At 51.4% G+C, this 27,606-nt stretch overlaps 1 protein-coding gene across 1 annotated transcript; it reads right to left on the bottom strand.

The window, feature by feature from the left end:
- Positions 1-412: 412 nt before the first annotated feature.
- Positions 413-22,173, bottom strand: LOC102497567 (integrin beta-2). Its single transcript, XM_027768653.1, has 11 exons — positions 22,011-22,173; positions 13,734-13,794; positions 13,323-13,411; positions 9,926-10,106; positions 7,554-7,724; positions 6,422-6,663; positions 5,024-5,179; positions 3,720-3,815; positions 2,893-2,982; positions 1,593-1,733; positions 413-604 (listed from the first exon to the last, which is right to left on the bottom strand). The coding sequence occupies exons 2-11, from the start codon at positions 13,789-13,791 to the stop codon at positions 413-415; spliced, it is 1,416 nt and encodes a 471-aa protein (XP_027624454.1). The 5' UTR covers positions 13,792-13,794; positions 22,011-22,173.
- Between the last annotated feature and the right edge of the window lie 5,433 nt (positions 22,174-27,606).

Raw genomic sequence — 27,606 nt, 5'->3', positions numbered from 1 at the left:
CAGCCCCATAGGAAACAAGTGAGGCAGACAGAGTGGCCTGCCCCAGGCCACAGCACCTCCCGTGCAGCTCCTCACACTCCTGAGGTGGGTCTCCATCTCCTGCGTGCCAGGCCCCCTGCCTTGGGCATTCCATGGCCAGACAATGGGGAGCACAGGTTGGTGTTGTCGAAGATACCCTGGGTCAGAGCCAGGGCAAGGGCAAGGGCTTGGGGAGGGGCTCTGGGTTCAAATTTCTCTCCACTTTCTCTGTGTGATGGTGCCTGGGGCAGGTGCCATGGGCACCTGCAGACCCCTGCCTCACCTGCAGACACCTGCCCTGTGGGTCGGAGGTGGATGCCATGGGCCTGCACCAGCCTCACCTGTAGACACCTGCCCTGCAGGGTGGGGTGGGCGCTGTGGGCCTGCACCCGCCTCACCTGCAGATACCACACTCCAGGGAGCCCTTGCCACTGCAGAGGCTGCGGTCCTGGCTCTGGTCCCGACACTGGCACTCACACTGGGGAAGGACCCGCACGGTCACTGTGTCCGTGAAGCCCAGCGGCCGGATGGTGAAGGACTGCTCCTGGATGCACTCTGTGGCTGTGACCTTCACCTGGAAAGTGATCTGTGGGGGAGAGAAGTCTCAGGTGTGGATGCTCCAGTGACTGGGGTCAAGACCTTGCTCCTGTTCCCTTGCCTGGCCTGTATAGTCATGGGGGCTTTCTGGGTTGGAGGGTGCTGGCCTCTGCCAGGCCCCGGGAGGGAGCAGATGAAAGAGCAGGAGGGGCTACCCTGGAACGCTCCCGGGATAAGGAGGAGTGAGAGCTGAGCTCAGGATCTGCAGACTGATGTAGAAGGCAGCAGCGGGACCAGTGGGCTTCTGGAGGCTTCGAATACTTCTGGCCACTCATGCAGTAAAGGAAGTCTAAAGTGACGTTGTAGGGGATGATTTGCCACTTATTTTAAGAGAGAGGGAGAGAGACAGGGAGAGAGAAAAAGCATCCCACAGTGGGGCATAGTCATGCCACAATCCCTTCTCTTCCATTTCTTCATCCCATTGGGATTTGGGGCACACTCATATGTGCCTGACATGCTTTATCATCCATGTGGCTGGGATCTGAACTGAGGTCAGCCATGTGGGATCCCACTCTCTTAACCGCTAGGCTAAGGAGCCAGCCCTGAATAATTCAATCTGAATTACTAGAGATATAATTCAGTGCCCATTTCTGGGCACCTTGTGGCCCATGCCTTAATGGTTAACAAACAAAAATCAGGAAAACAGACTAAGCCAGACTTATCTTGCCCTGCTGGGCATGTCCAGCGCTGGCCTGGGGGCACTGTCATTGCTGGTCTGTGTCCCACGCTGGGCCCACTTTGGGACTTGGGTGCCCCTCTCTTGCATTGTGAAATAAGACACCAAGGGCCAAGGAGGGCGTGTGTCCTTGCGGACCCTCTCCTTGACACTGAGGACATGAACCTACATGAACTGGCCTGGATGGGAGATGCTGGCCACTCCCTGTCCTGCTTGTCCCCCAGAGGCCTCAGCTTGCCCGGGTGCACCTTCCATCTGGCTGGCCCTTCCCAAGCTGGGATGGACACCCTCGGTCACTCACCGGGACGTTGATCTGCACACCATCACAGTCCCCTCTGGGCTGGTTCATGAGGGACACCCGGTTGCTGCAGAAGGAGTCGTAGGTCACCTTCAGGTTGTCGGGGAGGGTGTTGTGATCCAGAAAGACCCTGGAGGAGAATTTCTGTGGGCAGAGAGCAGCCAGGCTTGGGGACGTGTCATATGCTGCCCTTGTGGTTTGGACCCGTCTGCATTTCTCATTCCCTCCCCTCCCCAGTATGAAGGGAGGACAACCAAGTCTTCTAGGGGCTCAGAAGGGTGTGACAGGGACAGCAGACTGCCAGCCAGTCCTGCCCCCAGGACAGGCCAACTGTCATGGGTCAGCCCCATGAGAAGGGCTTGAACTGCCCCCCTCCCCACTGAGTGCACAGTGTCTGGGGGTGGGAGCTGGGCTGCATGTAGAAGTGGTGAGAGACAGAGATGGAGAGAGAGACAGAGAGAGCAACACCAGCTGAGCGAGCCCACAGTAGGGGCACAGGTCCTCCAGGTAAAGATGGAATCTCGGACCCACAGCGATGAGTGCAGGGGCCCTGCTTTGGGGACTTGGGGCTCACAAGAGGCTACAAGGGTGACTGGAACCTTGTCACAGGGCTCTGATTGATCTCAGTGACAGCGTTTATTAGATATCTGAACATGCTGTCAAGGCACCAGGACAGCCAGCCTGGAGGACTCTCAGACCGGACTCCCCGGAGGTCTCACTTGGGGTGGATTTTCGGAGCACAGGGACCTGCCCATCATTGCGCCTATGCACACAGAACCCGTGGGCCTCAGAGGGAGCCACCTTTGGTTTGCGTGCCCAGAAGGCAGAGGGTGGCAGGGTCTCTGCAAGAAGTGTCTCTGACAAGACTGGAAGGTGGTTCCCAAGCCAGTGCACCCTGAGTGTCTCCATAGGGTCCTGTTTCTGGGGCCTCCTCCCCCACCCCAGGTGCATTATCTGCACCCAGCTGCCCAGCCCCCACTTCTCCATGGGGCCAGCAGGGAAGAGCCTGATGGAGAGCCTGGGACTCATGTTCTAGGTGTGCTCAGGGGGAGTCTGGGTTGCACATGCCAATGTCATCAGCAAGAGAAGACTCAGGGCTGCCCTGTGCAAGGTGGCCAACCCAGTGTGTCCCGAGGGCCTGAGAGAGTCCCACAGGGGCTGCAGGAGGTTGCGGGGCTCCTACAAGGCAGGGGCTCTCCTCTGTTGGCCACCCTTCTATAACCTGTAGTGGGAGGGCAGTCTTGCCAGCCAGCATGGTGGATTCTGACTGGCCCACACCTGGTGACTGCCATGGGGCACTCACATTGTAGGCATTCTTGATGAGCTGGACCACGTTGCTGGAATCCTCGGACAGCTCCCCGACAGCCGACTTGGGGATGATCTCGGTGAGTTTCTGCGGCAAGACCAGGCACTCACGGCTATTAACAGACCTAGTGCCATGACCCTAGCCCCAGAGAGCACCTGCTCAGGAAGGCTCAGAAACGCCCAACACACGTTCTCCTGAGACTTAGACAGCTTTGGTTCCAACTCCTGCTAATCGAGGCTTGTGTTGAAGACTGCTCCACCCCCCGGGATGGAGGTTGGAAATGTCCTCTGTGAGCACCAGCAGGATCTCTGTGGAGGCTGTGACCCAGGGAGCCTCAGGGGTGTCTCCTCAATGCAGAGAATGGTCCTTGACTATTTCCTCAGTGAAGTTCACTAGGCTCTACATTTAAGCCTTTCAAACTTTCTCATATATAGCTTCATAAAAAAATGTTTACATCACATGTGTGCAAGTCTAAAACAAAGATTTTTTCCTAAAATAAAGTATCAGATTGGCAGATCCTAGAGTCGTGTTCCAACAAAAATGGAAATACCGCCACCAGTGTCTAGACCCACACTGTTGGTGTCAGCGAATTTCAAGGACAGGGACAATTGTTTTGTGCCCCCACATTGATGTCCCAATACCCAAAGGAAGCCACAGGCTCCCTCAGTACCGTGCTCACGCCTGGAAGCCGCGGCCTGGCCAGGTCAGCTGCCCACACGCCCCGCTTGCAGAGCAGAACCTGGGCCTGGGGTGGTGCTGGTCTTGTCCTCACTCAGCTGAAACAGTGAGGACCACCCGTGCTGCCCAGCCCCGACTCCACCCACCTCATAGGTCTTCACCATCCTCTTGGTCACCGCAAAGATGGGCTGAATGTTGCTTTCGGCCAGCTTGTGTGCCAACTGGCCCACCGATGGGTAGTCCTGGGGAGAGGAGACGCCGTTAGCTGGGGACAGGGATAAGCCTTCCCAGGCCTCCCATCTGCTCTGCCTGGTGGAAGCGGCTGCCCAGACCCAGAGTCAGCAGCCTCTGCTCGGGCTCAGCCTCCACGTGCCACCCAGCGGGCTTCTCCGAATGAGGTTGCAAATGCCATGAAATCACAGGATCATGAGGGGACGACGACACTGAAGCAGTTAAGGAAATACAGAGTCGAAATGTGCTTTCAGATGAGTTGGCGATAAGGAATCTAGTGGCTCCTGTGTTAAGGTCAACATTTTGAAGGGTGCACACCATGGGGTGCTAGGGAAATACCCAGGATTTCTGTTGGGGGCAGAATCTCAGACACCACCCCACCACGGTGGCACCTACCCTCATTACTGATGGGTACTCAGTTTCAGGTAGAGACTCACAAACACATGATGTCACCTTTTCCTGTCCCATCTCACACGGTGAATTCTACCTATAGCAACCAGGAGTCTGTGTGCCCCGATGGAGGATCCCCGTCGGTACCATCTCTGAAACCCTTTGCAGCACCTGGTGTTTGCAGCTTCAGGACATGAGAGCATCCTATCACAGCCAGCTAGTACTGGGACACACCCCGTGAGGGGGTGCCATTAGGCCCAGGGTTGGCCTCCAAACCCGAGAATCCCTGACCTCTCCATGCTGTTAAGCACCCCTGCCTGAGGGTAGGAATTTTCACGCTTCTAACTCAAAGCCCTGAGCTCCTTCCCACCCCTCCTTCCCCAGTGCCATTTTCCTCAGTAGTATCTGTGGTCTCGTCCCAGCCCAGATGCTCACTGGTATCATGAAAGGGCCCACCAGAAAGGAGGGAAGGAATGAAGGTCAGCTCAGGGCCCAGACAGAAGATGGACCCTTGGATGTTGGGGAGGGGACCCCAGCTTGGGGTAAGGGGTAGGGGGTAGTTACTGCATCTAAGGTCATAGGTCAGATTCTGCTGGGCCCTCCCCATCCTGGGGCTGAGTCCCAAGAGAACTGACATTGTCTTTGAGGATTCCAGAAGTTTCTTAATGAGTTTAAGTCAGAAGGAGGAAGCCAGGCTCTGGTGAGGTGCTCAAATGGGACCCTGCTATGTCCTTCCCCTCTCTCTCATGGCTCCCTGCCCAGCAAGACAGTGAATTCCAGTGTCCCTGCCCTTCTGCCAGGTGCCCTCCAAGTTTCTGGGGACACTCACAAACTCATTGCTGCGTTTATACATGTTGTCCTCCAGGTGGCAGCGCCCATCGTTGGGGGTCAGGATGGCACCCAGCTTCCCATCGCCCGCAAAGTGGAAGCCATCATCCGTGGCGAACACTAGCAGTCGCGTGACGTTGCGCCAGCCAATCTCCTCCTGAGAAGAAGACGGGGTCACCTGCCTTGCTCTCCCCAGCTAGGCTTTGCACAGCCTGGAGTCCAGGCAGCTGCCCTTCCTCTCTTGGCTTTAACAGCAGCTTCTCATGGTGTCCTCATGCCCAACCCAAATGGAAGCGACCCAAGGGAGCCTGAGATCTGCCCATTAACACAGTGTTTGAGAGAGCTGAATCCCACATGGCTGACCGTGGTTTGAATCCTGGCCCCAGTGACTTGAAAAACACCCAGGCTGAGTGTGTGTGCATGAGTGCACCACATCCTACCAGGATGAAGAAGTGGAGGAAAAGGCATTGCAGGGGGATCACACCCCGTGAGATATGCTTTCCTCCTCTCCCTCTGTCTCTCTCTAGCAAGTGTATGTGCCTTCTAGAGATTAAAAAAAAGAGATGACAGTTTACAAAATGCTGCTATAAGTATAAGGAGTGAGGGGATGCAAAAGCATGCTTGGGTTTAAGAAGAGACAACCTCTGCAGCCCCATCATTCCAGACCTGGGGTAAACCCTAAGGGAATAATCCCGAGGAAAAGGCACTCCAGAAGCATTCCCTGCAATGTGGAGATGTCGCAGTGCAGGAGAGAAGGGAGCTGTAGGAAAACCACGGGGAGGCCAAGTACTGCAGGGTGTCCTGAGCAGGCGTGTGCGGGCCTCACACACGCTGGGCTGTGACCTCACGCCAACCCCAGTCCAGGTGTCCACACCATGGCCACGGCATGCCAGGTGCAGACGCTGGGGTGAGAGTGGCTTGCCGGGGTGCAGCGTGTGCAGACCTAGAGTCCCGGTCCTTGTGGTGTGAATACGGCCCACGGGATAGAGGCAGGTGGGGACCCTGGGGAGGGCACACACACCCTCTGGCCTGGAAGGGAGGAGGGGCTGTTGTGCTGCAGGAACCCGGAGCAGGCTGCCCGAGTCCTGCTGTACCCACCGTTACTCGCATGATGTTTAGGCTTCACAGGCAAGCTGGGTCACAAGTCAGCAATGATGTCTGTGGGTGATTTCTGGGGTGTCGCCCTCCCCCCGATTGCCCTCACTGGCTTGCTGTCCTGCCTGGGGGGCGGAGAGGTGCCTGGGAGTGTGGCTCTCCCCAGGCCCAGGCTGGCAGGTGAGAGGCTAGATGGGGCAACCTGCTAGCTAGAGGGCCAGCTGTGCAGTTCTAGAGGGGGGTTTCAAGTGTGTGTGTGTGGTGGTAGGGGGGGAATCTGGGCCCTGGTAGCACAGCATCTCACCGGACAGGCGGCGACCTGCATCATGGCGTCCAGCCCACCCTCGGGGGCGTCCAGGTTGCCGGAGATCAGCTGCTTCCCCACCTCTGTCTGGAACTGGTTGGAGTTGTCTGTCAGCTTCAGCACGTGCCTGAAGGCAAAGGGGGGCTGGCACTCCTTCTCTTTGTTGGGGCACGGGTTCCGCAGCTTCTCAGGGTGTGTGTTGACGAAGGGCAGCACAGTCTTGTCCACGAAGGACCCAAAGCCTAAGGGACACATGGTGTGAGGCAGCGGTGTACAAGGGCGGCACAAGGTGGCAGGCAGGCCCCAGACAGGAGGGGAGTCTTGAGATATAAAAGACTCAGTTTCCCTATCTTGTAGCAGAGCATGGAGATGGCACTTGTGGGACTGTGTGTGTCAGGCACTTGTGTGTGTGTGTGGGAAATTATGTGACAGCATGAGTGTGGGTATACATGTGTGATCTTGTATATGTGTGAGTATGACTATGTCAGTGTACATGTGGACATGGCATGCACAAGAAAGCGTGTGAGCATGCAGTCACATGTCCCAGTGTGCATGCGCACATCCCTATGTGTAGAGGAGGAGGCAGCGTGCTGTCTGGGGGCAGTGCTGGGTGGCTGAGGAGTCCCCTTGTCCCTTACACACGTGCATTTCTGAAACTTGCCCTTTGTGAGTCAGGGCCTGTCAAGCACAGGAGACCCCTCAGCCTGCAGTTTGCTGTGACTGTTTCTTTAACGCTAGAACTACAGTGTAGTCTATTTTGTGGTCTTTAAGTTTTAGTAATTAGCACTATAAGTCTTTTAGCACCACAAGACTTTCCTCTTTAAAGATACTGGCAAATAAATAAAAGAAGGAGGAAGCGGAAATGCAGAACTGAGTGATGTCCACAGTCTGGGGAATCAGGGACTGGGCGTGGCCCCTGGCAGGGACAAAGGCCGTACTCAGCCCTGTGGACACCCTGGGGGTTCGGGCAGGGACAAAGGCCGTACTCAGCCCTGTGGCCTCCCTGGGGGTTCACTCTCTCTGGAGCCCCCGTGCCCTGCCTGGGACCTGTGACTGTGGAGGGGGTGGGGGCTGGGCTCCTGGGATCAGGAAAAGGACCGAGCTCCCAGCCTGCAGGGGCCACAGGCCTCACCAACGCGGCCGGACTCAGTGATGTCGTTAAGGGCCCGGAGCAGGTCGCCACCCAGCTTCTTGACGTTGATGAGGTCGTCGAGCATGGAGTAGGAGAGGTCCATCAGGTAGTACAGGTCGATGGGGTAGCCCTTGGCCCGACGGAAGGTCACGTTGAACGCCGCCCCCGGCCCTGCCACAGGGATGAGAGTGAGTGGCTCTGAAGACCCAGGCAGGCTCTGCACCAATGCCCCCCAACAATGCCCTTTACCACAGCCTGGCAGGGGGCTGCGGGTAAGACTCGACACCAACGATATGAGTTCCAGGGAAAGGACACACACTCCCAAATACAGGAGTGTTCATGTGTGTGGACTGAATATGTGTCCCCACATTCATATGAGGACCGTAGTTGGACCAGTCCCCTCTGCCCACCCGCCCGCCCTCCAGCCTTCAGCTCCTTACTTGGCAGTCGGCCACAGAGAGGGGATAATGTGCGGACCCTGTCCTTGCTCTGCCTGACTGCGGCACCCTGGGAGAAAGTGTGTGTACACACACACACACCCTCCACATGCACACACAATCACACATAGCATACATACACATTAGCATATATACACATTACACACAAATAAACACACACACACCATACATGCACACGCCAAACACATACCGTGCATATCTACACACCTGATGGACATATAAACATACACGCATATAGCGCACACTCATACTCAACACTGGACACACATAGCATGTACAGCGCACCCACACACACATACCCACACACAGTGTGCATCCTTGGGCCTCACAAGCAGTGTTCCTGGCCTGCCCCTTGCTAGACCTCTCAGCTCTCCATGGTTCCATTTAGCCTAAAATATTTTCCAGGAAGTGTCCATGATTTTGGCTTTGTGGCCATATGGTGTCTGTGGCCATATGGTGTCTGCGGTCATAGAGGGTCTGCAACCATATGGTGTCTGCGGTCATAGAGTGTCTGCAGCCATATGGTGTCTGTGGCCATATGGTGTCTGCAGCCTTATGGTGTCTGTGGCCATTGGTGAAAATACAGCTGTGAATGGGCATGGCCATGCTCCAGTAACACTTCACAAATATGGGCCTTTGTAGGCCGACCAAGGGGTCCTTTCCCTTCTCTTCTCTTCCCACCTCTCCCCTTCCCTTCTTTTACTTTCTCTTCCCTTCCTATCCTCCTGGCCTCCCGGCTGCCACTAGCTGTTTCTCAACTTGTCACTGTGGCCCATGTCTCAGTTCTTACTCAGGGGACCCGTGCTCCCTGAGGGCAGTACTAAACATAGCCCATTGGTTCCTCTAAGGCTGCACCACCAACCCCTCTACTCCTCCCTAGGGAGCTGCCCTCAGCCTTCTCCCAGATGGCAGTGCACAGAGATGTCAGTAACCTGGCAGGTCCCACAGTGAGGGCCAGAGGTGGTCAGCATGGAGCCAGCCCACACTGGCCATGTGCTCTTACCCACTGGCCCCCACACCTGCAGCCTTGGAGGGTTCTTCTCCAAGCACTGCCAGGGAGCTATATACTGAAACAGGGCTCTGTGGCCTAGGCATTTTGGGCCACCCTGGGTTTAAACAATTACTCAGGTTTCCTTGCTTCAGGACTTATCAGAGCCTTAACCATAGCAAGAGTACCATGCCTTCTGAGAGGGGAGATAGCAAAATGCTTTCCAAATGGTTTCCCCTCCCCCCCTTTTAAAGAATTGTTTTATTTAAATTTATTTATTTATTTATTTTAATTTGACCAGAGAAGGAGAAAGAAAGTGAGAAAGCAAGCCACTAGGTCTGGGCCTCAACCACGGTCAGCCACGTGGGAGTCTCAGTGACCTTAATCACCATGCCACCTGCTGACCCCAGTTTTCCCTTTTAAGAAAAGAGGACTGGCCCCATAACCTGTGGTTAAGGGAGCCAGATTTTTGCAATCCTGACCATAGTAGCTTAAAAATACATCAGGTATGTGTGTACATGCCGATAGAGACATAGAGGAGAAGGGATTGCAGCAGGACGAAGACCCACTGAGGGGTGCTTTTTCCCTCTCCCTCTTTCTGTCTTTCTCTGACAGTATACATGCCCTCCAGCAATTAAAAATTTAAAAAATGCAGAACACAGAGCTAAGGAGAGCCTTGAGGCCCAGAGCCTTGGCTGCAGACAGTGGGGTTGGGGAAATCCACCTGGGCAGAGAGAGGAAGGGCTGAGTGGAGCTCAGACTCACTCATGGGGTCCCAGCAGTCCTTGGTCCTCATCGGCTGCCCAACCTGGACACAGGCCCCACGTGGTCAGCTATGGCACCCAGAGCAGGGCTGAGCTCAGGCTGGAGCTGGAACAACCAGCACTTGGGGGTGCCCAGCTCACCCCAGTGTAGGCCAAGCATACCTGGCCTCAGGTAAAGCGTCACTTTTTGTGGGGACAGCTGCTTCTGGCGCTGGGCCCGGTCCACTTGGGTCTCAGCGAAGCTCCTGGGGTCCATGATGTCATCAGCTGCACAGCCCTTCATCAGCAGCTGCTCCATGGTGTCACAACGAATGGAGTCCGGCTCCCCTTTCCCAGTGAAATTCTGCAGGAGGGGGAGTTGGGTGGGGAGGAGGTTTACAATGAGCTGTGCTGGCTGGCAGACCCTTAGGAACTGAGGCCTGTCCCTCTTTTCTCTACACGCAGAACTCAGGATAGGAGTCCCTATGGGTTTGAGGTCGCTGGACAGTCAGTCAAGGAAGACCTAAGGCTCCAGCTTCTTCCTGTGGCTGCTAGGGTACACGCCCCCTGCTGGCACAGGTGTCTCCAGCACAGGGCCTAGGGGAAAGAAGCCTCAGCATGGTTTAGCAGCTGCCTGAAGTCTGTTTTGCCTGATGGAGCTGCTCTGTCCCCAGGGAATGCAGGTGTCCGCTCTCAGTCAGTGTGGCAGCCCGAGGCACCCCAGGAACCCAGGTCAAGGCTCTAGGACAAGGCCTTCCCAGTCTAGAAGGAAATGGAAGACGGGCAGTGGAGCGGACTGTGGGGCTCCTGGGTCCAGGGCACTTTCCTCTTGACCACTTCGTTCCCCCTAAAGGTCCACTGGATTCTTTTTTATTTATTATTTTTTTTTGAGAGGTTTTTGCTATAAGGTGTGTGCACTCGCCAGAAAGACAGAGAGACAGAGAGATAGAAAGCGAGAAATCACCCCCGAGGAGGGATCCCCATGCCGCAATCTATTCTCCTCCATTCTCCTCTCGGGATCTTGGGCACGCACGCACACGCGCTCAGAGTGAGTTTAAGCCACTGGGTCTGGGACTCGAACTGCAGTAGGCTACATGGGAGTTCAGCGACATAGCCTTTACGCTAACTGCTGGTCCCACAGTCCATTGGATTCTGACAGGGCAGAGAAAAAGAGAATGGGCCATGATCCTGGCACTGCGAAGGAGGGCATACCAAAATATGGATTGCTGCTCCAGAGGCAAGTCAGAGCATGCGGAGATACAAAGCCCATAACGCACAAAGTGTGCACGCTCACGCCCACCAAGGGGCGCACAGGAAGTCTAACCCAGAAGAGGTTGCTTGGTCCCAACAGGCAATAGGCACTGGGCTCAGGAGCATGGCTGGGCAGTTCCTGAGTGTGCTGCTATACTGTCATGACTTTTGGAACCATATTGATGTTCTACTTACACAAGAAGCAAAAGTACATCAGCAAGAATGGAGAGAAAAGGAGGGCCAGCTAGTGGTGTGGCAGTTAAGGTGCTGGACTCCCACATGGCCGGCCTGGCAGCTTGCTTTCTTACTTTCCCTTTCTCTCACTTTCGCTGTCTCTTTGATCAAATTAAAATAATAATAATAATAACAAAAAATAAAATTAAATAAAGAAATACTAGTAATAAAAAGATTGGGAAGAAAAGAAAGCCTAACGTCTAATCCAACAGGGTCAAACGAGTCTCTCATAGTGCTCTTAAATGAATATAAGGACCTCACGAAAGGGAAGAGAAGATCAAGCTAAGAGTACTGAAGCACAGGGTTTGGCCACACCCCTCGATTACAAGAGAGAATGCAAACCACACTGGACTTCTCCTTTGCACATTGCTCGAGGCAGTAGGGTGGGCTGGTTGCTCTGAAACCACTTTCTGTATATGGTAGGACTCAGAGAAGGAGGAAATAGGCTGAGGATGTCATAAGCCAGGCCTCTCACAAAAAGGAACCAGGAACCCTCAGAAAAATGCCTGGTTCTGAGCAAGAGAAGTCCCAGATGGGCCTGGAGCGTCTTGTTACTACCGAAAGTAAGAAAGTGCTCAATGCAGAGATGGAGAAGGGACTGTGGAGTGACCATACCCACTGAGAGGCCCTTTGTCCCTCTCCCTTTCTCTTTGCTTCTCTCATGAGTAAGTGCCCTCTGGCACGATGTCTTTGAAGAAAGTGATCAAAGTGACTAAGGATAGAGACACGTGGATTGGACACATAGCCAGCGTGGAGGGGCTCTCTATGGCAAAGTCTGGAGTTATTTCAGCATCACGGCAGTGAAACAATATTTATGGGTTATGTATTATAGCACAGTTAAATCTGTGGGTCCATGTGGATGTGAGAGAGGAAAGCCTTTTACATTAGAAGCCATTAGGAGCGACGGATCTAGAACTTCACCATTGAACAACCATCACAGTAATTGTCGATTTAGGCAAGAATCATCACTGGGTGTTGGTTTGATGGGAACACAACGTTCGCCAGCCTGAGTATCTCCCCACAAACGAGTTCTTAACTACAGAGGGAGACAGGATATCATGTGAGATGTCTGGCAAATGTGTCTTAGCCAAGTGACCCAAGCGGCACCACGAGTGTTAGGACAGTGACAAGGACACAGCATCACTGTGCACGGCTTCTGCTGATCAAAGGAAACACCAGGTAAGACCAGTTGAGGGGCCTTCTTCAAAATGGCTGTCCTGAATTCTTCACAAATGGCAAGGATAGGAAAGACAAGAAAGTTGAACAATAGTCCATGTTCAAGAAGATAATGTATAATTCTGGCTTAGAAATCAGTCAGGGATAAAAAAAGAAAAAATAAAAAAGGAAAGAAAAACCATGCTATCAAAGACGATGATGGGAATAATTAGTAAAATTTGTATAAGGGACATACATTTGATTATCAAAAGATGTCGATGTTAAATTTTCAGATTTTGATAAACACATTTATCAAATATAAATACACACGTATTTATCAGGATACACTTATGTTGTTTTGCAAATGTACCTTGTTCTTAAGAAAGATCCCTAAATGGGACCAGCAGTTTGTGTAATGGCTATGTCGCTGGACTCCCATGTAGTCGACCGCAGTTCAAGTCCTGGACCCAGTGGCTTAAACTCATGCTGGGAGCATGTGTATGTATGCCCAAGATCCCGAGAGGATAATGGAGGAGAAGGGATTGCTGCATGGCCATCCCCCCTGGGGGGTGATTTCTCGCTTTCTGTCTCTCTGTCTCTCTCTGTCTTTCACTTGGCAAGCGAAAACCTCTAGGGGAAAAAAAAAAAAAAGACCCCTGAAGCACTTAAGGATGAGAGAGCTTCATGTCTGCAACCTACATTCAAACGGTTGAGAAAAATAATGTATGTACTTTTAAATAGACCTCATGTCCATGACCTTAGGGACTCTTGCAGGAAGGGTGGAGTCAAGATCTGAGGACTCTCTACTAGCAGTCTTTCCCAGGCACAGGTGGCCTTGCAGAAAATCATCATTGTGCCCTGGGGACCTCACCTTGGAGCCAGGGACAGGCCATCCCAGGGTTGAGGAGGCGGCAGGTGCCGGCCCTACTGCGGTTCTTACCAGCTTCTGGCACCAGGCGCAGCCAGGCCCTGACTCCACGCAGTCCCGGCAGGTGCTGACCTTGTACTTGGTACATTCCTGGGGGAGGACTGGGGGAAGGAGACAGGCTCAGTGAGGGGTCCATGCCCACCCTGGCCACGCCTGCTGTGGGGCAGAGGGGACCCGGGGAGTGTGGGGGGCCAGGTAGAGTCTGCAGTTCAGGGGGAGCTGGGAGAGGCCTCTTGTCCACCCCCACCTCTGGAAGTGCAGAGAGCACCTTGGGGAAGGTTGGAGCCACAGCCCCAGTACAGGGAGACTGAGGCTGTGCCTGGACCTGCTCCCCGCAGCCCCGCTTGCCTAAGCACCTCAGAGTTCCATCTAGGAGGCTTGAGTCTTCCTGATGGGAACGCAGGTGTGGGGTGCGGAACTCACCAGGCCCAAGGGACAGCAGCCCCACCAGGGCGAGCAACAGTGGACACTGGTCCAGCATGTCCTGTGGAAGGAGGATATGACAGGTCTTGGCAAGGCTGGGCTGGCTCTCATGGCCTCTGAGCCCACTGGGACAGCTGTGGGTCCTGCTGCCACCATGGGATGTGAGGACCAGGGCAAGACCAGCACACTTGGTCACCCTGATGCCTGTGCTGGAGCTCAGCCATCACCAGAGAGAGAGGGAGGCCTGAGCTGGCAATGTGGCTGCACGTCTAGCCAAGAGGTCAAGGAGAGCAGGCAGTGGCCCCTACAGGGACACGCACAGGTACACACTACACATGCATGCATACACTACATGTACATGCACATGCACCCACACACACAGCATACCACACATGAGCACACCTACACAATGCAACACAACACACGTGTATACACACAACATAACACACGTGTGTGCATGCATGTGCACACACATACACACATGCATACACCTGCTGTGCACACATGTATACACATCACACACACAGCACATGTGCATGCACCTCCACATATGAATGTACATATGTACATGCATGCCACATCATACATGCACTTACATACACATTTATATGCACACACACAAACACAAATGTGGTACTGCACACTCTGCAGGGCAGGGCCATGGCCTTTGTCTGACTGAATTCCTGCACAAATTGAGCCTGAGCTTGGAGCTGAGACTTGTTTGGTCTAGTTTTCAGCGTGGAGCAGAATCAGGCTGAGGACGAGATGCAAACCTTGAGCCCCTTTGGGTGCAATGACCATGCAAAAAGCTCATTTAGGGGCCTGCCAGAACATGGGGAAAGGGCTATGTGATTTCACCTCAGTCATCCAGCTATTGGAGGCACTCTCCTAGGTCCATGCCCTCCCTGTCCTTAAAAACCCAGGCATCGGGGCTGGCAGGTGGCATGGTGGTTAAGGTGTTGGACTCCCGCATGGCCAAACAAGGTTCAAGTCCTGGACTTGGTGGTTTGCTTTCTCACTTTCTCTCTCTCTCAGGTCAATTAAAAATAATAATAATAATGAATAAAATAAAATAATAATAATAAATAACAGGCATCAATGGCTACAGAGCCTGGTCAGTGGTTGTGGTCGTGCATAGGCCAGACACGCCTGGGGCAGAAATGACTGAGGCAGGGCACAAGGCCTGGCAAGTGAAAAGCCAAGACGGCACCTTCCTAACAGGCTACCCAGAGCCAAGGCTGGGGGTGGGGAAGCGACCTGACACAAAGTCGTCACAGGTCAGCGCCTTGGAGGGCCTTTCAGCCTCATTTCCAGAGTGTGAGAACTTTGTAGCAGGCTATGAATGTTTTATCTGACACTCAGAAGGTGAAGAGGTTTCTGAGGAGGTGGTAGGAGGAAGGGTACATGTTATCAGAAGCACAGATCAGCACGCCTCCCCCCACCCCGCCCCTGTGGGTGCCAGTTCCTCCGACAGGTGTCTCTGCGGCTGCTGGGCACCCTGCCCCAGTGTGAACACACACACACACATACATACACACACACACGCTTGCTTGCTCTCTGCCATAGTGGTTGCCTGAGGCCCTGAGGTTCAGCGGTCAGACCCAGGCCAGCAGGGCTCTGACCCAGGCCCCAGTGACTTTGAGGACATAGCTCAGCCTCCAGCTGTAGCCTGTGGGACTCTGGGAGTATCTAGTTGGTGGAGTCTGCCCTTGTCTGATCTCTGTCTACCCTCCTCCCCGAAACCCTGCCTCTGCTCTGGGCCTCAAGCCAGTGGAGTACCAGTCAGGGCCTCCCACTGAGGACTGAGGCTTAGAGCCCCCAACAACCTCAACGTCCTGTCTTGTTGGAGGTGACTCTGGTCTCTGGTCCTTACTAAAATTATATCAGGGCCCAGAAAGGTCAAAATAGCACCATGGTCCTTCCTGTTTGGGGCCAAAAGCAGAACTTGAGGGGGGTCTGGCTTCCTGGGTCACAGCAATGAGACAGGAGTAGCAGCTTCAGCTCGCCCTAGACCTGCTTCTCAGACACCCCATGCCTCACACCACTGGGGTGTGGGGCTCCAGCTAAGGCTGCTGTTGAATGCTGTTCAGGCTAAGGCTACTAGAATTCCATAGCTGGACTGTCCATAGAGCCACCGCATAGCCACTGACCCTCAGTCCATGTGGGCGTTCCCATTTGTCCTTATGACCTGCACACTGGTGCCGCCCCAGGCTACAAGGTCCAGTTGGCCTCAGGATGACCCTTCAGAGGCCGCAGTAGCCGCATAGAGCAGGGAGCGGCTTCCGCACAATACTCCAAGCTGTGCACATGGCCAGGAGGGCAGCTGGCCCTCACCAGTCAAGGCAGCTCCCTATCCCTCCTGTGACCACTGATTGGACCCCCCAAAACACATACAATGGCCTGCACAAAATCTCCTCAGATTCTCCAGAGGAAACTGAGGGCCGGGCAGCAGCAGGACGTGGACCTGGTGCCGATTGCACCTGTGCACACCCCCCACTGCCAGAGAGAGGAGAGCACACTGCGTACCTCGGTTACAGCAGGACGACCCACAGACCACAGTGGCCTGGCTTAAACCACAGGAAGCTGGGTGGAAGAGGCCAGCCCTGGGGAGGCTCGGAGCTGGGCTACGGAGAGGAGTAAGGCCCCACCCCTGACCCACAGCTGAGCCCACATGCTCAGAGGACAAATGGACAAAGGCCAAGCTCCAGGAGGTAAGGCAAATCTCAGAGCCTGGGCAGCCAGCCCTCCTCTGCGAGGGAAAGCTGGGTAGGGCAGCCCCTCCCCCTGTCAGCAACCAGAACTGGCCCTTGGTAGCCCAGGCCTTCCTGAAACCAGCGTCCCCAAGACCTGAGAGAACAAGGTCCCTCCAGGCTGCCCTGCTTCGGTTTCCCTTGTGTAACTGGCGGTGATCACAGGACCTGCCCCAGCTCTGCAACACGCACGTGGAGAGCCACACTTGGTGCCTGGCACACACAGGCCTCAGCTCAGCAGGACAACAGTGAATGGGGAGACACCTGGCCACTGTTGTCCTGGGGCCCCAGGGCTGAGCCAACAGGAGCTCAGGCTCCTCTCAGGCCACCTGGGCCCAGCCTGGCAGTGAGACACCAACAGGCCATGGAGGTGTGGGCACCTCCTCCTCCAGCTGCTGGGCTCTGGCAGAGGCTGCCCAGATCTCAAGGTACACAGGCCACTAAGGAAACTGCAGTTTGCACCACAGGCCCTGGGCCTCTGCCCTGCCCACCAGGGAGGCACCAGAGCAACCTGGGAACAACTGTAGGAGGTGATGCTTGTCACCAGGTCCCCTGCACCACAGGTCTGGGTTACCTTCCCCAAGCCCCGTGGAGGCTGGCTCTTCACTGCCCTGCACCCAGTGGATCCTACTGTGTGATGGACAAAGCCCTGACCCTCCTCCCTTCCACCCCAGGCTCTGAGCAGGGAAAGTGGCTTCAAAGGAGAAGCAGAACAGGACCCTGCTAAATGTCCCCACATTCATGCAAAAATAGAATTATGTGGCCAAGTTTTAAGCCACCAGGGCCAGGTTTCAAGCCATGGTTGACTATGTAGGAACCCAGCAACACTGCTAGTCCTGAGAGCAGAACTTTTAATGGCCAATTATGAGAAGAAACACAAGAAAGGGAAATGTGAGCGGGACAGCAGAGGGAGGGTGTGCTGTGAGCTTGGAATGTGAGCCCAGCTGGACTGTGAGCCCAGCTGGACCGTCCTCCTGAGGACAGAGGTGTGGCACTGTGGAGCCCTGGGCCAGGCTGTTTGAGAAAGTAGAGGCCTCGCAGGCTCACCCACCCATCAGAAGTGCAGTGGGGCCTGCCCCAGCCGTCTGGGGTTGGATAGTTAAACACACAGAGGCACCCCAACTCAAGAGACACAGAGAGGTGAGCAGGAAACAGTGGGCAGGCCCCACATGTGGAGAAGGTCAGAAAGGAGAGAAGGCAGGAGCTGAGACTCATTCCAGGAGCTGTAGGACTCAGGGTTGCTTCTCAGAGTGAGAAAACGCTGCCAATGGCGCTAACATAGCTCCAACCTTTATCTCAAACCGGAGCGTTAGGACCTGTTTTTGCTTTATATAAATGCAAGCAGGAGCTGGGCAGAAGCTGAGTTCCAGTGTCCAGACAGAACCAAGGGACAAGAAATGAGTGTAGCAGAGAGAACCAGGGGAGTGGAGGGGACGGAGGAAAACTTGAACTCTGAATCTCTAACCTTACAGAGTATATTTTTCCAAGTCTATGAGGCTTTTTCTCTCTGTCAAACGCTGGGGCTGGGAGCAGAACTTTTTTTTTTTTTTAAGAGAGAGAGAGATTTTGCTATAGGATTTGTGTGCTCACTGTCGAGAGAGAGAGACAGAAAGCGAGAAATCATCCCCTCTGTGGAGAATGACCATGTTGCAATCCCTTCTCCTCCTTTCTCCTCTCGGGATCTTGGGCACACACGCACACACACCTGGCGTGAGTTTTAAGCCACCGGGGCCAGGGTTCAAACCATGGTTGACTATGTAGGAACCCAGCAACACTGCTAGTCCTGAGAGTAGAACTGTTAATGGCCAAGTTTCTGACCAAATGGGATAAATGAGACCCCTTCACACACATAATAAATAGAAATTTAAAAACACACCACTAAGCAAATATCTCCTAAGTTGAAGAGAAAATCGACCCATATCTGCAGACGCTAGAACAGGAGAGGACACTCTGTGTGCCTGGATGGAGACAGGACGCCGGAGGCCCTTTTGTTGTGGACACAAACGAACGACAAATGTGCATAAACACAGTTTTAGAGAATAAAACAATGAAATAAATGGGAGAATAAATATCTCAGAGTAAGGAAACCTAAACATAGAAACTAAGGAAGAAAAATGTCAAGAAGGTAGTCTAAAAAAATGGCAAACTTTGTACATTACTAAATTACACAGGAAAATATCCATTATCTGTCTAGTGCAAAAGGTGGTAATATACATCTCTAAAAAGATGCTAGAAATTGGGACTAGCAGATGGCATAATGACTATGTTGCTGGACTCCCACGTGGTCAACTGTGGTTCAAGTCCCGGACCCAGTGGCTTAAAACTGATGCCAAGTGCATGTGCGTACATGCCCAAGATCCTGAGAGGGGAAGGGAGGAGAAGGGAGGGGAAGGGATTGTGGTGTGGCCATCCTCCTGGGGAGTGATTTCTCATTTTCTGTCTCTCTGTCTCTCTGGCAAGTACATGTGCAGTATAGCAAAAATCTCTCAAAAAAAAAAATCCTAGAAATGAATAACAAAAAAGTAAATGCCCCGTAGAGGGCCAAGTGGCAAGGTTTGGTTAAGGAGGCTGGATCCTACATGGTCAATTCTGCAGTTCAAGTCCTGGTCCCAAAGGCTTGGAAAACATGACAGGAGTGTATGCATGTATGCCCAAAATTTCAAGAGGAAAGTGGAGGAAAAGGGATTGTGGCATGGCCATCCCCCTAGGGAGATGATTTCTCTATTTCTCTCTCTCTCTCTGTCCAGCAAGTGTATGTGCCATAGAGCAAAACTTAAAAAAAAAAAAAAAAAAAAAGGCTTCTGGTCATGAACAGATAATCACAAAAGAAGAAATGTAATTAGTTAATCAACATATGATAAGTTGTCCTTGCTAATAACCAGGCATGCCAGTCCAACAACTAGATTTCTTGTGTAGCTATCAAGTGGAAAGTTTGAAAATTGTTGTTGTTTAATTTAGTTTAGTTAGTTTACTTTCTTTGCCAAAGAACACATGTGCTAACCAGAGAGACAGAGAGAGGAGGAGACAGAAAATACCCCCCAGTGGGGCACAGTCATGCTGCAATCTCTTCTCCATTTCTCCACCATGTTGGGATTTGGAGCATGCTCACGGGCCCAGCATGTTTTTCAAACCTCTGGTGTCAGGACTCAAATCACAGTTAGCCCCAAGAGCTCCAGTTCCTTTAACCACTAGGCTACCGGGCTGGCTCTATAATGACATATTTAAATTCTGAGTTCCATGGTGGCTGATAGATTACCCTGAAACTGTCTTTCTGAATCCAAAAGCTACCACTGTTCCCACTTGCTGAGATTTCAGCAACCTCCCTCCCTGCTGGGCATCTGCTTGTGACTCAACCCACTTAGTCCTCACTCAGTCCCTCACAGAACACTGGTCCCTTCTCTGGGAAGGCTATGGGGGCGTAAGAGCTGCTCTCTCTGTTGAGTTTCCATCACTTTCAGACCTCCCACAGTGAAGGCCAATGCGGCCACATCAACACCATTTAATAATCAACTGGGCAGGAAGCTGTTCCCCTGGGGATGGCTTTCCATGTGCCCTCAGCCCCTGGAGGGCTGGGGAAAAACATACACTCCAATACTTGGGGCAACCCCTGGGGTCCCCTCCACATGGGGCAGCCTCAGTTTGATTTGGTCTCTGAGGGTCCCTCCCAGGCAGGAGCCCTGGCTTGATGAGGTCTCTCCTGTCAGCCTCAGCCCTGACCTTAACTCCTCAGTCAGCCAGGGGATCCCTTGGACCACTTCCAGCTGCAGCCTGGGTGCAATCACCAAGATGACCTCTAATGGAAGCTTCCAGCACAGCAGAATTGCACCACTTGGGCATAGAGGTCTCTGCATTTCAGACTGGCCAGATCAGTGCATCCAGGAAGTTAGGCCCAGCCCTGTTCTCACATCTAAACCCTGTGGGAAGGGAGAGTGTGTCACACTGTGCCAGCTCATGGCTGGGGAGGCCCAGGCAGTAGTGCTGGGAGTCAGAGCAAACTCTGGGCAGTGGACAGTGAGCCCACATGTCCTGGCTACCATTTGCTCGTACAACCTCTGTAGTGTAGGCAGGCCTCGTCCAGTAGTTGAGGGCCATATCGCTAATGGTTCTGTTTCTTTTTGCCACCACAAGTCCTAAGGAAGCTTTAAGGAAGAGATATTAGTGATATCTGTGAACAACACTTGGTGTTGAGGTGGCGTGCAGAGCACATAGCAGAGTTTCTGTCAGTTCCAGAATGTGGCACCTGCCTCTAGCCCACAGATGCCACTCTGTCCTTGTGGGAAGGTGGGTCAGGGTGTGGCTCCTCTGCCCCACAGCTCATCCTCCCCCATCACAGTGGCCCCCTTCACTGCCCATCTGGAGGTCCAGCACCATCAGAGGGCAAGGCTCATGGTATAGCAGTGTAGATGAGGAATACTAGCCCCCTGAGTGCAGGGTCCATAGGATCCTAGACCTTGGGAACAGCCTCTAGGAGCCTGAGCCTCTAAGCTCAATCCATTTGCTGGGTCTGAACCAGAGCCTCAAGCTAATGCCTGTCCCTGAAAACACAGCCTCCATCCAGTGTTTCACATCAGATGAGCTGGACATGAAAGTTTGAAAATTGGAGGAGGGACGGACCACAGGGCACATGGGCACCCACAGACACACAAGTACATTGTACAGACGTCCAGCGTGGAGATACAAACAGACACACAGGCCACACATATACACTTACTCAACCACACCACATAGATACACACCACATGTGCACACTCATATACATATACCACATGCACACACTCATACACGCATACCCTCCCACACACACCATATACACAAACACTCATTCAACCACACACATACCCACATCACATAGACACATGCCATACAGATACACAGACACTCACCACACACATTCATATACACACACCATTGATATACAGACACACACACATTCTGGGCCAGAAGACGAATCTCCTACTGACGACAAGAAACAGGGGAGAAGGGGACTGCCTGGGCAGGATGAGGTAGGCACAGCAGCTCCGGGAGAAGGCCTTGGGACCATCCTACACAGCCCAGCCATGCCAGTGCCCCCCACCAGCCTTGTGATCTTGGGAACCACCCAGCCTCTGTCTGGCCCTGCTAGGCTTCACAGCTCCCACTTCCTCAATGGCTCAGCCAGTGCCTGTGGCCTGTTGGAGACTTGGGCCTGGCCAGAGGTCTGGGCATCAGTACCACATCCTCCTGCTGTGCTAGGCCCACCCCCCTTTGGGTCATCTCTGCCCCACCTTAGACGCTCCAGCACTCCAGGGAAGCTGGCCCACAGGTGGCAGGGCACTTCCTCTGGCCAGATGTCAGTTACAGGGGTCCTAGAGTAGACAATCCTGAGACCCCCCTTTCTGTAAGACACTCTTGGACCAGGGTATGGAAAAGGGCATTGGGTCCCACCCCATGGCCAGAGTCTCAAGTGAAGCTGTCTCCCTTGGAAAAAACTAAGGACTGAATTGTTCCTTTTAAGAACCAATGTGGACACGGGCCACAATGCACTCACCCTGCTTGGTCCTGGAGCCCTTGCACTGCGTGTCCTGGCTTCCTCAGAGGTGGTTTTGCTGGCCCGTCACCAGGCTGGCCCTGAGATCACGTCTGGAAGACACTACGGAGGCTCCACTGTGGGGGCCCGATGCTTCCTGTTGTTAGCTCTGAGGAGGAAGGAGAGTGACATGTGGCTGATTGCACCATGTGAGGCTGTCACCCAGCCCCTCTGCTCTGCACCCACTCCCATGGGAGTGTCAGAAAGCAACGGCCTCTTTGGTAGGCAGCACCACTCATTCCGAGAAGTGAGGAATGTAAAGCGAGGGACCACTCACATTCTTGTGACGGGAATCTGGGGTGGCACCAAGGGACCCTGCCACACCGAGGAGGGCTGGAACCACGGAGGACAGTGGCAGCAGCTGGACTCCATGAGATCCACATTCAGTAGCACCGGGCAAAGGAAAGAGCTCCCATCAAGGAAGAAGAAATGAGACCCTGAGCAGGAAAGCTTGCTCAGGGAAACAGAGTCCCCAGACTGCTGAAAAGCAGAGTGTAAGCAGCCGGAGGTCTGCCTAGACTAGGAGGTAACGGTCACTGCCTGCACGTCAGACGTGCCAGATGGTATGCACACACCTTTATAATGTAATCTTGATGAACTAACAATGAGATTTAAGATAAATAAAATAAAAATAAGAATAATTACTACTGAGCCTGAATCAGATCAAGCCTTTAGAGCTAACTACCAGTTTATAGGAAAAACAAGAGACAGAGGGATTTGTTAAATGATTATCACAGGGACACGACCAGCATATCTAGACTGGGGAAAATCCTACAAGATAAACAATAAACTTCAAGATTCAAAAGACAAAGAAAGAGAATCTACAGATAAAGAGACTTAAGAGACATATTAACCAATCACAATGCATGAATCACATTACTAAATTACTATTAATTTTTTTTAGTTGTGGTGGTAGTTTTGTGGTCATGTTAATGAGTCCACATTTTTAAGAGTCACATGTTGAAATGATTACAGCTGGCATGATGTGATGGTTTGGGGTGGTAGGGATGGGGGAGAGCGGGTGGAGGCAGAGATAAGACAAGACTGGCCATGAGTCAGTAATTACTGACGCTGTGTTGAGCAATGGTGGTTCATTAAACTATGCTTTCTACTTTTGTAAATGTGTACAGTTTACTGCAGTAAAAATTTTAAGAGCTTTTAGAGGAAGTATGAGGTTGTTCAATGGTTTCAGTTTTGCAAGATGAAAAAGTTCTGGGGATGGATGGTGGGATTGGTGGCACAACACTGAACATACCCATGGCCACTAAATGTACATTTAACATGACTGAAATAGTAAAATTCGTGTGGGCCAGCAGGTGGTGTGGAGGTTAGCACATTGGATACCACATGACTGCCTGTGGGGTTTGAGTCCTGGACTGGGTGATTTGAAAATCACCAGGTACGTGTTTGTGTGTGCCCCAAATCCCAAGGAGGAGACTGGAGAAGGAATTTCAGTGTGGCCATCCTCCCTGGGTGGGGGTGATTTCTCACTTTCTCTCTCTCTCCCTTTCTCTCACTCATACACACACACATGCCCTACAGCAAACAAAGAGAATAAAGAAAATAAAAAAGTGTAAAAATGACTGCCAGATAAACGAGAAGGGCCAGCAGATGACCTAGCAGTTATGTCGCTGTACTCTCATGTAGTTGACCATGGTTTGAGTCCTGGACCTCATGGCTTGAAACTCACTCTGGGCGCGTGTGCATGCGTGCCCAAGATCCTGGGAGGAAAATGAAGGAGAAGGGATTGCAGCATGGCCATCCCTCCTAAGGAGTGATTTCTCCCTTTCCTTGTCAGTCTCTGTCTCTCTCCAGAGAGAGCACATGCCCCAAGGCAAAAACCTCTAAAAAACAATACTGTTAAAAGAGAATGACATTGGGACTGGCAGGTGGTATGGTGGATAAGGGCACTGGACTCCCACATGGTCGACCATGGTTCGAGTCCTGGATCTGGTGGCTTGATTTCTCACTTCCTCTTTCTTCTCATTCTCACTCTGTTCCTCTCTGGTCCAACTAAAATAAATAAATAAATAAAGTTAAATAAAATAATTCTTTTAAAAAAAAGAGAGAGAATGACATTGAAGACTGGAAAATATGTAAAAAGTACTAACAAATGGGGGGCCAGCAGATGGCATAACAGTTACATTGCTAGACTCCCATGTGGTTGGCTGTAGTTTGAGTCCCAGACCCAGTGGCTTGAAAATCACACCAGGGTACATGAGTGTGTGTGCCCAAGATCCTGGGAGGAGAATAGAAGACAAGGGATTACAGCATGGCAATCATCCCTGGGGAGGTGATTTATCACTTCCCTCTCACCATCTCTGTCTCTCTCTTTCTCTCCCTGGCAAATGCACACACCCTAAGGCAAAAGTCTCTAACAAACAAACAAACAAACAAAAACACTAACTAATATAACATAGAAATAATACAGAGCGGATGTAATTCAATGGGTTGGTCCCATAGCACAGTGGTTAAGTACTGTGTAGAGGGAGCTGGATCCCACATGGCCCCCTGTGGTTCAAATCTCAGCCCCTGAAGCTTGAAAAATACTTTGACACATATGCACATGTGCCCAGGATCCTGACAAGAAGGGAGAATGGAGGACACAGTATCGCGGCATGACAAGGCCCTATTTGGGAGGTGCTTTGTCTTTGTATCTCTGCCCCTCTCTGGTGAGTGCACATATCTTCTGGCAATATAAAAAACAAGAAAGAAGAAAAGATGAAAGAAAGCAACCATTCTGGGCCAATTAAGGCGAAAACATTACAATTTGGTAAAATAGGATGGTGGCCATGTGGGTGTTGGCTCACTACACACTTTTCTGTATTCTTGAGATATTTTATCTTTAAAGGGAAACTCAGAGATAGTAACCACCAAGGAGGAGAACCTTTTGCAGATGATGGAAATATTCTGAAGTTGTACTGTAGTGATGATAGCACAACTCTGTAGAGTTTACTAAAAAGCATTGGATTGTCCTGTGAAAATGAGTATCAATATGTAAATTCTACTTAAATTTCAAAAATAAAATGAAATGTAAAATATTTAGAAGAGAAAACATCAAAGGCTTCTGGTCCCAGCTAAGATGAGACGCACAATCCACTCAACTATCACTGGCCACAGCTAACTACACATACAGAATAAAACAAAGCAGACAGACTGGGGGGACCCAGGGAAAGGCTGAGATCTCAGTGAGCATTATGATCCTCCCTGAATCCCAGAGCAGCACAGTGAGGGCAGCCAAGAGAAATCTCCTTTCTGGGCAGTGAACAGAGGAGTGCCCTGAGGTTGGAGAATGGGAGAAATACCCATTTATGTTCCTTCTCTTGGACTGATCCTATAAGCCCAAGGTAGTGGTGGCAGCAGCTACGGCAGCAGAAAAGCTCTTAAGAGTCACTTGACCAAGAGGTGTATCTGTCAGTGCAAGGAGGCCAAGAAGGGGGCCCCCAGAAGCCAGAGGGTATGGGACAAGTCAGTAAGGAGGAGATTATTAAGCTGTGTATAATGTTCCAGGCTCATTCTGAGCTGTGTGTGCATTGCAATGACCCCAAAGAACATATCAAAGGCTTTGGGAATTAAATCATGGATAGACCACTGCTGAAGTTGCAGACAGGAACCAGGGAATACAAATGTGAGGTGGATCAGAATACACTACAAAGACTTTGAAAATTGAATTTGCATTGGAACCACCGCCCCCTGGGGGCAGATCTGGACTGAGGTCTGAATCTAACCACACTGATTGCCAGCAAAACTCAGAAAGATTAACGTTGCCCAGAGGGTTTTGATAGGGTCCAGAGTCTTATTGAAGAACATTGAAAAAGTCCAAGATACAACCCAAAAGCACTCAAACAACAACAGCGAAGAAAATCTCAGGATTTTTAATAATTAACAGATACTAATTTGAGATGGTCCAAATGTTGAAATGACCACACAGTGTTCAAGTCAGCTATTATAAACATACTCTAGGAAATAAGAACATTCTTTCTGTTCATTGGGTTATTTTAAGAATTATTTGTTTAATTTTATTTAGTATTATTATTTTTGACAAGAGAGAGAGAGAGAGAGAGAGAGAGAGAGAGAGGAAAAGTGAGAAAGCAAACCACCAGGTCCAGGACTTGAACTGTGGTTGTTCTTGTGGGAATCTAGTGCCTTAACCACCATGCCACCTAGCAGCTGCAGAAAAAAAATTCATTTTTTTCCTTCTTAAAACATTTTAAAAATTTATTTATTTAATTTGCTACAGGGCACCTGTGCTTGAGAGAGAGAGAGAGAGAGAGAGAGAGAAAGTAAGCCACCAGGCAGGTCTGAGACTCAAATCACAATTGGCCATGTGGGAGTTCAACGCCTTAACCACCACACCACCTGCTGGTCCCAGAACAAACATTCTTGAAACAAATGCAAAGATAAAAATTCTTAGCAGAGAGATAGAAGCTATAAAAAAAAGAACCAAACGGGGTTGGTGGTTACAGGTGCTAGAACCCACATGACTGGTCATGTGGTTTGAATTCTGGTCTACATGTCCTATAATAGACTATATCATACGTCAAAAAGTAAATCTTGGGGCCAGCCAGTGCTGTAGTGGTTAAGGTGCTGGAGTCCCACATGGTTGACCATGGTTCGAGTCCTGGACTTGGCAGCTTGAAACTCACACCAGGTTCAAGTGTGTATGTGCCCAAAATCCTGAGAGGAGAAAGGAGGAGATGGGATTGCAATGTGGCCATCCCCATTGGGGTGATTTCTCACTTTTTTTCTCTCTGTCTCTCTGGTGAGCACACTCACCCTATAGCAAAAATATCTCCAAAAAAAGAAAAAGAAAAACAAAATAGAGATAAGATATTCATAATAATGTGGGTGATAACATGGCAATAAGGCTATTATTTATCAGTCCTTTCCTTTGTTTTTTTTCACCAAACACAGAATTACTGAAAGTGTGCGTGCCCAAGATCCCGAGAGGAGAATGGAGGAGAAGGGATTGCGGCGTGGCCATCCCCCCTGGGGGGTGATTTAAAAAAATCTCAACAAATTTAAGAGACTAGAAACCATACAAAATATATTCTATGGCTGTAAGGAGATTAAACCAGAAAACTAACAACAAAAATGTATTGGGAAAATCACCAAATAGACACACACTTTTAAAGTACCCATGGGTCAAGCGAAAGCCTCATGAGAATGTAGAAAATATTTTGGATGGAGTGAAATGAAAACACAATATATTAAAACATGTAGGATTGGGACCAGCAGATGGCATAATGGTTATGTCACTGGACTCCCATGTGGTTTAGTTGACCGCTGTTTGAGTCCCGGACCCGGCAGCTTAAAACATGCCTGGCACACATATGTGTGCCCAAAATCCCGAGAAGAGAATGGAGGAACAGGGATTGCAGCATGACCATCCCCCCTGGGGAGGTGATTTCTTGCTTTCTGTTTCTCTGTCTCATTGGTGAGCACATGTGCCCTACAGTTCAAATCTCTCTTTAAAAAGAAAAAAGTGTCGAGTTAAGTAAAGTAGTGAATAAAGGGAAATTTATAGCATTAAACAACGTTATTAAAAATACAGCAG

Source organism: Tupaia chinensis, unplaced genomic scaffold (genome assembly GCF_000334495.1).
Source record: "Tupaia chinensis unplaced genomic scaffold, TupChi_1.0 Scaffold147038_1, whole genome shotgun sequence".
NCBI lineage: Eukaryota > Metazoa > Chordata > Mammalia > Scandentia > Tupaiidae > Tupaia > Tupaia belangeri.
Note: the sequence above shows the minus strand (reverse complement) of the source record. Positions and strands in the feature narration are given on the sequence as shown.